This window comes from Anser brachyrhynchus, assembly GCF_964034855.1.
Source record: "Anser brachyrhynchus genome assembly, chromosome: 9".
NCBI lineage: Eukaryota > Metazoa > Chordata > Aves > Anseriformes > Anatidae > Anser > Anser brachyrhynchus.
The window spans coordinates 1,988,734-2,002,500 of NC_137703.1; the positions used below are offsets into that span (position 1 = coordinate 1,988,734).

Below are 13,767 nucleotides of genomic sequence, written 5' to 3' on the forward strand. Positions count from 1 at the left end.
ATATTCTGATATGACAGATGCTATGTTCCATGCTTTTGTTTCTCTTCAGTTTTATACTTGCAAATAAAAAACAAAAGATTATGATAGTAATTTTATTTGCATCTTTTCTCTAGGAGTTTATTCTTTGTGTAGAAGTTTTTAATCTTATATTTTTCAAAAATTTGTTTAAGAATAGCATTGTTCCTGCAGAATAAAATTTCATTAGGTTAAGTACAGTAGTAATTGGGTGAATGAGGAGGATTTAGAAGCTTTCAGAAAATGGAAAATTGATTGTACTCAAATTGTTTTAGTGTTTAGAATGTTTAAATTTTCTCACTGCTTTACACTTAAATTTAATGTTCTTCAACACTGAGAGTTGAGTGCAGTTGAAGAAAATCTAACAGTTAAAATATTTATCCTTAAAGTATGCTAATAGAAATGCATGTGTAATTAGTTTCAGACTTAATGCTGATAAACTGTGTTTATATTCTGCAGTCATCCAAACACAGATGGTAAGGTGTTCGGTATGATAATTATTGTGCACTCTTTATATGTTCCTCATTAACCTGTAACACTCTTTACTAGTCCAGAGAGTTTTTACTATAGTTATGCTTACCAGCATTAAAACTTGCTCTGCTTTGTTTAATATTCAGTGCAGTGTTCTGTGCATTTACAGTGCTGTGCTTTTTGCTACTTTTGTAATCTGTTTTGTACTTTGAGACTAATTAGCAACAATTCCTACTACTACTAACGTCCATTAGTGAACTGTTTTCATACACTTTCACCTACAGGATGTGTTTTAATTGAATATCTACTAAATAATATTACAGAAAAGGTAAAGCAGGCCAAAGATGTCTAATTTATTTAAAACTACCAAATAATCTGGTGAACAGAGACAGTGATGCTCCAAAGTCTGAAGCTTAATTGCTCGTGTTTGCTGGGAATTCAAACCTTGATTAACAAGGTTTTACTCTTTGGGAAGGGAACCTTGTGCACTGAATAGGGAGAGGGGAAAAAAGACCAACAGCATCCAAACCAAAACAATCTCCCCCCCACATACATGTATAAAAACTCCAAGGACTTGCAAATTATGAGGTCCTTTGAATTTCCAGGTTTATCTGAGGAATTGCTTGAACTGGCAACTGGGATAAAGAAATCTGCTTTGATAGTTTATAAGATTTTTATATCTGATCTGAAGTCTTACTGAAACCAAACTGGGAGCTTTTTTGGGTAGTTATTTTGGCTCGCATTTATCTGTGAAATACTTACGGAGAAAAAGGCTTTTTTTGTAGGTTCTATTTGAAAATATTGATGCTATCAACACTATATTTTGTTTTTTCTTCCTCTGTTTAGTTTCAGTGTTTATTTCAATTGCATAAAATCTTGAATTTTACTCTGTGAGACAGGGTTATATATATTTTTCCCTCTTGAATATTTGATAAGGTCTCTTGGGTACTGATTTTTCTTTTCTCTAGGATAACATATTATGGAAATTGTTTCACCTTGTGTCCTATTTAAAGTCCCTGGTTTTAGCATGATTCAATTTAGCTTGCATTATATTCATCTGAGTTCTTCAGCAGTTCCAAGTTATTCTGTATGTGTTGGTGTGTGGGGGTGACTCCTGCTTTTCTTCCTGCTTTTGATAAGTGACCTTCATATGATCTTCTTGAATCTTTATTAGATTTAAATTTATTAGTAATTGGCCAAACTTCTTACCATTTTTCCTGAGCGAAATAAATTCTTTGGTTGACTGGAGTGGGGAGCCACTGAGCACAATAACATCAGCTTTTGAAGCCCTTACACTTCAGGATCATTCCAGACCATTGGGTGTGATATTAAGTAAGAGCAAAACAACATTCATGCTTCTTCAAAAATATCATGGATGTCTTTTTCTAGCAGTCAGAGTGAAGGGCTTCCTAAGCATTCCCTCTTTTTGATGGGAGTTTACTGTGCACAAAAGACTTAGGAAGAGTAGCATCAAGTTAATAGTTTAGCTATATCTCATCCTGTTGAACTCTCACATGCAAAAGAAAATTCTCAGTAATGTATTATGCTGCTTTTCCGAATGCTTGGTGCTGTCAGAATAACAGCCAGATTATTGCCCTATCTTTCCTCTCACCTGTACCCTCTGTTGATGTTGGCATTGCACTGCTAAATCATTTTCACTATTGCGTTTTTGTTTGGTTAGATCTTCCAGTAATGGGACAAAACAGAGTTTTTAGACTCAAGGAGCCACAGTTCTTAAATCCATTACAGCTGTCACTTTGAGGTGAATGTAGTATGGATTTTTTTTAAACTTATTTAAGTACTAGATTTCAAGGATTTTGATTTTCATTACTGTGCTTCACAAGTGGTCATAAAGGTTTTGTATCTCAGAAGTGCCAACAGGACTTTTGTTTCATGCTGTATCATTTTCTTCTCTATTTTCAAGCACTTTGAGTGCATAAATAGATTATCTATTTAACTTTATCCTTTTTTTTTTTTTAGTTCATAGGTTTAACTGGTCGTATTGTTTGGATATGCTATTTGGTTACTTTCAAAAAGTCAGGGTTTTTTTCTTCATCTTTATGTATGAGAGGCAGAAGGAAATGGCTTTCCTGTATGGTTTTCCCTTCTTGTCTTTTGTAATTTCCCTTTGACGTAATTTCCACTTAGGGCTACAAAAATACAAACCCTACTTTTCAGGATTTCTTTTATAACCCAGAAAATGTTAACTACTAGTGTTGAAGAGTGAAGTATTTGCTGGAGTTCTGTTTCTACGCGTTACATAGCCTTTACTGGCAGTTCTGCCAGACCACTGGTGTGGTGTTGGACCAGCTTGTCACTGAGAGTCTGTAGGTCTGGATTTACCTATTCACTTGGGAGGATCAGCACTGTACTCTTAAAAATGGTATCGGAGGAGAGGACAGGCATACGGCTTAGTTTTTAAGTAACCTTTGTTGTGTCTTTCAAAGCCTACTGAAATAAGTATTTATGGTCTGTAGTCAGATTTGGAAACATCAGCCTATAATTTTACATAAAACGCAACAATACAAAACCTATAAAATTCAGTGGAATATGATGGGGGTATCAATTTCTAAAAACCACGTTCAGGACTCCGCAACAAGTACGTAGTACCTTCTGAACAGTCAGCATCCAAATGTGATAATCGTGTGTATTTGTTCTGGTTATTTCTGATAGTAGGCGGTTTTGTGTTGGGCTATGTTTTTCTCACTGTTCCAGGCTTTGATTTTTCTGGAATTGGACAAAGGCATGATCTGGCTATAACTGTTTTGCTCTTGATGTCTGGCATGTTTTGTGAGCTTGACAAAGTCTGTGAAGCTATTCCAGAACATTACCTGGTTTAAAACTTTGTGTAAATGCATCACTAAACAGTGATAAGGCCACAAGTGCGTTTCAGGCCGCCAACCAATTGAGTGTGTATGTGTGCACACAATGCCTTATTCCTAATATTCCTCCTGCTCTAATGTTTGATACTTGGAATACCTTCAATCTGATCATACAGGCCTTCAAGGCTGAGGAAATTAAATCCATCAAAGATTGAACATAAAATAAGCAGAATTGAGGGAGCAGCCCTCTGTCTTGGGATATCCCAGGGTAGAAGTAAACAGTGTGTAATCACATGGAAAACTAATTTTCTTCTTGCCAGGAATATGCAGTGCTCAGCTCTGGTCTGGGAAATCATGAGATTTCCATTGAAAGCCTTTAAAAAAAGGCTTTGAAAAAATTTCGGCCACTGAAAGAAACAGTCTTGTCACAGGTTAGTGGAGTTTTAGATGGGGGTTTCGCACATTCTGAGAGAGAAAGGAAGTTGTTACCAGCTGCTGTTGCTGTTTGTTGGTTTAGTGTGTTCTGTTTCTTTGTTTTTTTTATGCAAGTGCTGGAATTTAGTCAGAACTTGGAGTATTAACAGTGATGCTATACTGACTTAGTAATCAGGGCTAGTGTAATAAATTCCGTAGCCAAATCTGTTTTACAGGGTGCTAAGTGTTCACTAGACTTCCAAGATTAGTTGGAGATTGACAGTTCGTTGATAGGAGAGGAGATGATGATGGTAACTAATGAGGTGAAGAGTAAAGGTAGGTGCAGTTTACAGTGGAGTAGGTAGTCAAGACTAGTTCGAGACACTCTTCTTGTATGCATGTCTGAAGCATTTAACATTGTTGGCTGCTGATGTTCATAAAGAAGCTCTGAAGACCTCTGAAGACTTCAGCTGTTTCTTTTGAGGTTGTTTATGTAGAATGCAAGTTGGGATTGATAACATGCAAAAGAAAAGTAGCAGATGCATGTGCTGCTCAGCGGAAGATCTGTAGGGAAGACCATTAAATGAGAGGAAGCAGTAGAAGCATGTTAATGTTAACACAACGACAGAGAACGGCAAAACACAAGGTTATTTCAAGAAGACTATAAAGTTCTTCACTGAAGAGAAATATTGGGAGAAAAAAGGGATTTATTTAAAATGATACTTGACAGATTATTGAAAGCATTATGTGCTTGTTGAGTGATCCAACGGATTTTTAGAAGGGGGCTCCATCATAATTTTTTTACAACAATTTAGGACAATGTTGCCTGATCAACACTAGCGCTTTGTCATTCATGAAGAGAGGGATTAAAAGGCATTTATGAAAGAGTGTGGTGTAGCACGACCTGAACTGCTGCGTCTGACCTTGTTCTTTGCAGTTTGTAGTTAATATTGTGGAACTGGAGGGGATTCTGCCAAAGGCCTTGCTAATGATGAGGTGATTTATTTATTCATTTGTCTTCTGAAGAGCAAATTCAGATGTTAGGACTGCTTAGAGTGGCGTAGAGGCCACCAAGATGGTGAGAGGCCGGAGCACTTGCCCTGTGAGGGGACCGCAGGCCGCAGGCCGGGCACCTGGAGAAGAGATGGCTGCGAGGGCGCCTGGCAGCCGCCACCCGGGCTGAGGAGACGGAGCCAGGCTCTCTCAAGTCGTGTCTGGTGGGAGGAAGGAGAACCAGCACAGATGAAAAAAGAGACGTTTGAACTAGATAAAAGGAGAGGCCCTCCCAGCAGGGCCATGGAGTCAGTAAAATGGGCCTCAGAGTTGGCCCTGCCGTGAGCAGGTGGAAGGACTGCAGCCCTCCAGAGGCCCTGCTGCCGGGGCTGTCCTGTGACTAGGAATTACTCCAAAATATCCCCAGATACAGGTGATCCATAGAATTATCCTGTGACCTAGGGGTTCTAACCGAAAAACGATGGCAAAGGAAATCACTAACTATGAATACAAGGGAAGTCTTGAGAATGAGTTGATAACAACTTGAGAACTGAAGAATATGAACTGGTTTGTTTTCATGTTAAATAAATATTTTAAAAATTGCGGGATCCTTCTAGTTTGCTACTAATCTGAATAGCAGCACAGAGTAAACTCTGCTGTCATAATTATTTGTCAGTTTGTTGCTTTAAAGAATGTAACGCAGGCCTACTAACAAGCTCAATTGACTATTTTAGTGATAGCTAAAAATGTCTCTCCGAGATTTCTTTGGTTTTAAGCAGCCTCATAGTAGGAAAATAAATCACTGGCATTGTAGAATGATGTTAACAATACAGCTTTTTGAAGGTGCTTTGCTCCAAAGTGCTGTGTCTAAATGCACCCAGTGGTTGGTTTAGCTGTTGTGCAAAAACAAGCCTTAGTTCTGCAATTCCTGCGTGAAACTGTTATACATTTATTAGAAAGTTGGGAACTCTTAAATTGTCTTAGAATAGCTAAAACTTGGGTGTTTTGGAGATACTGCATATTATTCAGTTTCCTTAATTAACAGTTAATTTCATATTTGAACCTACTATTATGAACATGAATAGATGTGCAGGTCAAAATCAGGATTTTCAGCAAGCACGAGTGAATATTTTAGTTTAGTTTACTGTAAAAAGAACTAGTGCTAATAAGTTAACGCTATCCCAGTTAGTTACCTCCATTACAGTTTTAAGTAATCCAAAAGCTGCCTACACGTGCTTAATTGAATTTCTAATTAGTTGCAGGTCCCTCCTGGCGATGATTCGAATTTAGTGCAGTTGCAATTTTTTCCACTGCTGTTACCAAAACTTAACATTTGGATTAACCTGAATATTATGCTTACTGGTTTTAATATATTATTGTAAACTATGTGGATGTGAACTAGTAATTTACATCACAAATTCTTGACTATACTGGGGAAACATAATAACAGAGCTTCCGTGATGGAAAAAAAAAGTCAAAATTAAGCCAACTTTTACTTTAGTTTAGTAAAACTTTATCACCTGATAAAGAAAACTAAATTAACATAACTTTCTTACAGCCTTTCTTTCTAAGAGTACTATAATACTGGATGTGCATAAAGCTGTAACTACCTTTTATTTGTAGTGTTTTATGGCATTAATGATTGAAGTATTCAGTAAAAATTGAAGGTTCATTTATGCTTTGAAGCACATGGTGACTGAGCTGTATCAACAGTTGCGATTTTACATAAAGCAATATTTGAAATATAGTATTAACAAGAATCTTATTTGGGTAATTATTTTTAACTAGAAATAAAATGATGCCGTGGCTTCGCTAGGCGTCTTTGCTGATTGATGCATGGCAGCCTCTGGCTGGAAAGAGGTTTTCATTGAAAGTGACAGGTGCCACAAGGTTTATTTAGGACAACCTCAACCTTGTCCTGGTTAGTTTGATAATGTTTGCCTTATGTATGTTCAACCACTGCATTTCCTGCGTTAGAGCCTTGTGTTACACCAATATTACTATCTGTGCTGCCTCAACTACAAATTGGATGAACAGCCAGTGACACTTTTTCAATATTATTACATTAAACCAAGTGGATTTTGATTGATAACCTAATATTCAACTAATGCAAAACATCAATCATGGCAAGTATATTAATTATTTAATATTGCAGTCTAATTCAGAAATCGATGTGCTGCATGAGGGGAAGGGAAACTCACTGTTCCCAGAAGACTTAAGACAGGGAATGATTAAAAAAAACCCGCTGTACTCTTGTGTGTTAGTTCGATACAAATCTTTATTCATTTGCCAATAATCTCTTCGCATTTTCCACTTCAGGACCATTTTTATCAGTTTTGAGACCTATAATTGAATTAAGCCTGCTTTCAGCACAGGGCAGAAAGAGTTGCACCAGTATTGATGAAGTCATGACAGGGACAGCAGAGGAGACAGACCACTAAGCAGGGCAGGTTTTATACCACTGCGTGGGAGCTCCTAACATCAGCTTCTTGGATGCTTCCCAAGTAGTTAATTTCTTTAAGGCCATTTAGCACCTCGAAACAGATGTGAAAGACAGTTCCTTTTTAAATATTGTACAGACTGGACTGATATTGTTTAAAAATGCTAAATAACGGTGTAAGAAAAGTGCATCTTTTCTGCTGGTTCATCCATGGTATATTCAAGTAGAGCAAAAGTGCGTAGACTTTTTCAAAAGCTTTGAAAAATAAAAGCTTTTTACGTAAGAAGACTGAAGTACAGCACAGCAAGGCTGCAAAATGTGCCATCGAACATGGACTTACTCTGTATATAATAAAACTTAATATGCTTTAGCCCTTTTTTGTGTGTAACTTCACATTATGCTTTCCGTAACCCATACTGTGTGTTAAAGAGATCGGAATTTCAGCCTTCCATGGTTTGCTGTCTCAGAGGACTATAGTTGTTTTTAATCCTGTGGCTTGATAGAGGTTAATAATTTCTTGAAAAAATAATATTATAAGTATAAAATCTGCATTACATTATACAGTTCAGTAACTGATTATTTGAAATACTTCTGGGGACAGTTTCTCCTTGTTTGGCATGGTTACAGCCCATCTTCCTCAAAAGATACCGTTACGTTTTTGGAAGCAGATAGAAAGCAGAAGCCAGCTTCCTTTGTTTAGTAGCTTGGGACTTGGGGATTTAGGGGATTTATTATTTGTTTTTCTTTTTTTCTTGTTTTGTTCTTTTATTTTTGAAGTGGCAGAGCATAGACATCTAACACTTTTCAGGTAACTTTGTCAAACTGGGCAAACTGTTGGTCCAGGATGGCAAGCTTGCGCTGTATGCACGTAGCAAGATGTTTTAAGTTGCACTCTGAATTCTCTTTGCTTTTCCTTTTTTTTTTTTGATACTTTAGTCATTTTTTCCCTTATCAGCTATCTTAATGCCACAATACTTCTCATTTTTGAGAAGTACACACCAATTTTATTACTCTCACAAACTTTATTATTGAAGCAGTGAGAAAGCAGAACCATAAAGCCATTTAATGTGGATTTGATAAATACCACTGTCGTCTTTTAATAATTTCAATATTCAGTAGTGGGATAATTATATTTAATTTAATTTTTTTTTTTAAATGAGTGTCCTCTTGCTTTGCTAAAGTTTATAGCAATTTTAAGGCAGGTAAAATTTAAGGTCCTAAATAATTCTGTAATTATGCATTTGAATAATCAATACTTGATAAATATTTTAATGATTAAGATATTAAAAATGAAAATTTTACTTGAAATTTCATGGCTTTGACATGTTTCTGAGTGAAACATAAATTGTTGTAGACAAGGGTTTAGCAACTATTTAGAACTTCTGTTCTTCTGTTACAGGGACCCTGGAAACATCAAAGCTGGATTAGAACATCTGGTAAGTTTTAATTTTCTCTTGAACATTTGCATCATCTTTGATATCTGCATTCCAAATGAACACTTTTGAATGAGCTTTGAATACCTTGAATTGAGAAAGTCAACCATTTCCCAGAGGGTCAGCTTACTGTTATAATGTGAAGGCACTTACATTTTCATTTATCTTACCATTTCAAGGGAATTTTAATTTTTTTAAATTACTTTTTTTGATGTAGAGATGAAATAAAATGGACTACAATCCTTGGATTGATGATTGCCTTAATTATAAACAAAAATTGTTTGGTGTAGGATTTTTGGCATATCCTGATCTGAAAACAACAAACTTGTGATAAAAAAAAAAAAAGGAAAACACACACACAATCAAATATTGCATGCATAAATATGGTATGTTTTAGTAATTTGAAGTCTTTGAAAGAAGTGCACAGCTTTGTTTTTTCTGTTGTCTTTGCTTTATGAATAATGTATTAACTTAAATTCCATTCAGTGCTGCAGTATAAAATAATAATTGAGATGCAAAATATTTTTGGTTTAAGTAAACATATTCAAACCACAAGTGATGGCAAGACATACTTAGCATTAAAAACTAATCAGTTGATCAAAACTGGAAAAAAAACAATATTGTCACAAGTCTGAAGCTCGTTGAGCTTAGACTGTTAGTATCAGCAATCATCTGAACATTAAGTAGTTCATCTAAACAGATTATTAAATCCCATTAAATCAAAATATTCACTATTAATGGCACGTATATTTCAATACCTCAGGAGAAGTGTTGAAATTCGTGTTTAATTTTTCATACAATATCTAAATAATATATACTGTTCTATACTGCTATTAAAATAAAATCTTATTGCAGTGTATTGCACAAGCATTTGAAAAACATTGCTTTTCTGTTGTTGCTTCCCATTTTGGGAATCACTTGGGAAATATGATTTGTAGGCGCTTGTATACCAATATCTTCTTGGAGTAACAGCAGGATGAAAACGATGTATATTCGGGCACAGTTGTCAGCAGTTTCCCTTTTATAATGGTGGCATATTAAATGTTCCATTGCAAACTAGTATTTTGAATCTCTAAGTGGAATAAATAGCAGAATGTTATGAATAGTTCTAAGAGCAGTCTTAAAATTAATCTTGTTTGCTAGTTTCATAGGTAGCTTGCATGCTAGTTGAATCTCTTAAATAAATTTTTTAAATGTTTCATTCCTCTGCTGGTGTCAGGTTGTTGTAATCTGATGGGTTCAGAGAATTTTTCTAATGCATTATAAAGATGCTGTAGTCTTGACAGATGACCATGACTGGTACTTTTTCTAAATTGGGAGTGCTGCAGTAGCTGAAGCTGCAGGTCTGATTTATAATGTCACCTCGAACCAGCAGGTTCAGAAGGAAGAGGCTCTATGGTTTTCCAGTAGCCTGGGCAGGGGATGGTGGACCAGGAAAATGTTCACTCGTGTTCAGAGCTTCTCTGGGATTTGGGGGGAAATGTACTGGGAAGAAGCTCTGCAGAGTAATGAAACCTGAAGTTCTTTGACATGGTAACTCACTGTGTGTTTGAATAATTTCATCTTCATGAAATACATTAGCTGCTTTGTATTTCTGTGAAAGATCTTTCAAAAACCTCCAGGTCCTTGAGACTTTTTTTTTCCTTTTCCTTGTGATCTCAGAAAATCTGTCCTGGGAACGGGTGCTCAAGGAAATTAACAGTTTCCCAAGATACCCACAGATGGGAGAATTCATACTGGAAACTTTTATATCTCAGTGTTATGTCAGACAAGTTCACAAAGACCTTTTAAGCTCCAGTAAATTATAGGGATATTCCTCAGAAGAATTAAGCCATGATTGCTCTTGTTCTTCCGCTTTAAATTACTGTATGTCCAAATACCTGGAAAGAACTGGTTTTCCTCCCATTTCTCCAAAGTTGACAATGAGAAAAGAAGAGTTTTCATATCGATTGGGCAATCTGCTATTTAATCCTTTATTTAAAATGGGATGTGTGTTCTCGTATTTATGGTTTATGGACACCTTTCACTCAACTGCAACCAGTTATGCTGCCTATGTGTGCTTCAGGAGCAGCAGCAGTTCTGGTACCTAGCATCTCGCTGCACACATGACTGGTTTTCAAAAAATTGGCGGACATTTTACAAATTATTTGGGAATACTTTCAGTGTAAAAACAAACGCTTTCATAAACAGCTAGTTTCTTTGTAGACCGGAGAATTTCACAGCAGGTTCATGTGGCTGTTCCTCCTGTGGCTGCCCAAATCCCCCCAGCCTGGCCTCGGGTGCTGCAGGTTCGGGGCAGCCCCGGCTCCTCGGGGCAGCCTGCGCCAGGACCTCGGCTCCCCGGTGGAGGATTCCTTCTGAGCACACCCTCCTGGGGGGGCTGCCCTGGGGGCTGCTACCAGGGGAAGGGTTGTCCTGTGGGGCTGCCTGAGCGTGCCTGGGGCGCAGCTGCTCTCCCTGGTGACTGCCAAGAGCTAAGTCTGCTCGGAACCGTTTTATTTTATTTTTTTTTACACTGGTTAAGAAAAAGAACTGCAAAGTTCTAAATACGGGAGAATTGGTCTTGTATTCCAAAAACTTAGGTTGTTGCTTGCTGAATTATATTTCAAATATATATATTATATAATTCCTTTTTCTAGTAGCAAATTTTAACAAACTGTAGAAACCTTGGAGTAGAAGTTTAACTGTTTGCAGCTCAGAGTAGGTCCGGTTTTCTGTTAGTAGCTCAACTGAAAATGAACGGTGGAGCCATAGTGCGGTTTCTTCAGCAGAGGGATCTTATTTGTGTCTTTTGTATAAGATTTCAAGGCAATAACCTGCTTGTCCTTGTGGTCAAGCAGCAGAGTCTGTCCATTTGAAATGATGGAGAGCAGCCTGTCATTAATAGCTTGTTTAGCCCATCAGCGGTCTGCGAGAATATAGTTATTGTCTGCCAGCCGTGCAGGCGCTGCGTGGCCGCGCGTTAATCAATAACCACCAGCAGGCGCGGGTGCAGCTCCGGCCAAGCCCCGGCCGTCGCATTACCACGCGAAGCTCTGCCCGTGGAGCTGCTGCAGGTCACCGATGACACGATCAGCTGGGTGACGTGACACAGGCGGTGTATGGGAAGGTCAGGAATTCATAACCAGCGCTGGTTAACCCCATCCAGTGGCTCTTTATGCAAATGTTTCTACCAAAGATCTCTTAAAAGACAAACAAACAACAAAGGAACCTTTATCCAGGAGGTGTTAATAACTACTCACTGGGTTTCACTATATTTTTGTTTCCTTGGAGCTCGGTTTCAGCAGTTCACTCTTTACTGATTGTCACTGGCCTAGTTTCAGAGTTGCGGTGATGACGGATGAATATCCCAACATGACTGCTGGGTAGCAGTGGCTAATAGAATTGTTGGCTTTCTAACGAGCTATAAAACCAAGCAGCCAACTATTAGGGTTCACAAACAATTAATTAACACTCGTAATAAGAGTAATTATGTTTATCTTAGTATCCTGGCAAAATTCCACGCTGGTCAATTATGTTCTGCAAGCCTGAGTTCTCCCTCATTGCAGACGTGTCGGGCTGACTGGATGCTGGTTTTCCTATTGAAATCAAATTTAATTTAAAAGAAGATTTTTCAGTAAACATTAAAAAATGCATTTCTTTCTCATATACTTTTTCATAAAGTGCTGATCATCAAAGTCTGAAGAAAAGTTCTCATTGGAAAACCACCCTGGTGTTCCTGGGGAGCTGTAATTTTCATGCCCCGTGGATGGATTTTCATGGATTTTTTTGCGTCGAGGCCGTAACGTTATTAGCTAGCATGGGGTTGCAGCATTGCATTCTCTGAAGATGCAAGTGCGTAACGGCAAATGAACATTGAGGCTCTGAAGGTAGCAGTAAAGTATTCCAGTAGAATAAACAGTAGATAAGAATAAAATAATTTTTATATACATTGAAAGTATTTAAGTATCTGAAATGACAATTTAATCTAACATATGGAATATAAATGATAGTTTTCATCATGTTCCATCTACAAAAGTGAGAAATGCAGTCATCAGAGTTCATAAAATGGTTTATGCACATCATGGAAATCCCTACTCCTGATTAAAAACGCATGTAGTAACCTGAACCAACAAACCCCTTTAATTTTCATCACTTTTAATTAATGAATGACTTTTTTTCACTTTAAGGTTAATACTTGTTACTGTCAAAGTATTCTCCCCAGCCTACATCCCCAGATGGGCTCTCCTGGCAGCTGAGGGCTGCGCTAAGCGCTGTCTGGGGTGGCCGTTTCCTGAAGGTGCCCCAGTTGAGCCCAAGGTGGCTGAAGGTCTCTTCCACCTCTATGCCAAAATGACACTGACATTCCTGTACGGGGCCGTATCCTAGGGACTTGCACTTCATAGAATCGAATAGCAGACTGGTTTGGGTCGGAAGGGACCTCAAAGCCCCCCCAGCTCCCCCTGCCATGGGCAGGGCCCCGTGCCCCCAGCCCAGGCTGCCCAAATCCCCGCAGCCCAGCCTTGGGCACTGCCAGGTTCGGGGCAGCCCCAGCTCCTCGGGGCAGCCAGCACCAGGCCCTCGGCGTACTTCAGTGGCCTGGAGGGTCGCTGGCTTTGTCCCTAGCCCTTCGCACAAGGGTATGACGGCAGTTTGGAAAGCGCAATTTTGGGATAAGGTGCCGGGGTGGCTGCTGGGAGGGCCCCTCGTGTCGCTGACCAGCGCAGCCGTGGGTACCCGGCGAGAGGCCCTGGGTGCTGCCGTGCGGCCTGTCGGGGCGGCAGCTCGGGCACTGGCGGCCCTCTTTGGAGCGGTAGCCTGTCGGAAATCCTTCTGGTTTCTTCAGAAGGCTCTGGAGCAGGTTCATACTAGGTAATCACACAGCAGAAGATCAATTGCTTATGAATATCCATGAAAAAATATATTCTGTTTGGCCGTATTTGCCTACAGGGATGAAATACGGTCTGGGCTAAGGATTCTCTGTAGATCAGAAGGATTTGTGGAGAACTTATTGTCCTGAATATGTATTAAATTATCGTGCGCATACCACTTTTATTTGTTCTAATTTTTTTAATGCTTCTAGCTCCAGATATTAATCAAAAAACTTGGGGCTTTTTCTAGTATTGTGCTACTGCAGACAGAATATGGTAACGTGAGAATATTCAAAGGGTTTCAATAGCTTGTTGTTAGAACAGCTACA

At 38.5% G+C, this 13,767-nt stretch overlaps 1 protein-coding gene across 4 annotated transcripts in view; it reads left to right on the forward strand.

The window, feature by feature from the left end:
• Positions 1-13,767, forward strand: part of RSRC1 (arginine and serine rich coiled-coil 1) — a 144,981-nt gene that overhangs the window by 59,086 nt on the left and 72,128 nt on the right. For all 4 annotated transcript variants that reach the window (XM_080604990.1, XM_080604993.1, XM_080604992.1 and 1 more), the window contains one exon: positions 8,555-8,591. In XM_080604990.1, coding sequence (XP_080461116.1) covers positions 8,555-8,591 — 37 coding nt within the window. The remainder of the gene's footprint in view (positions 1-8,554; positions 8,592-13,767) is intronic.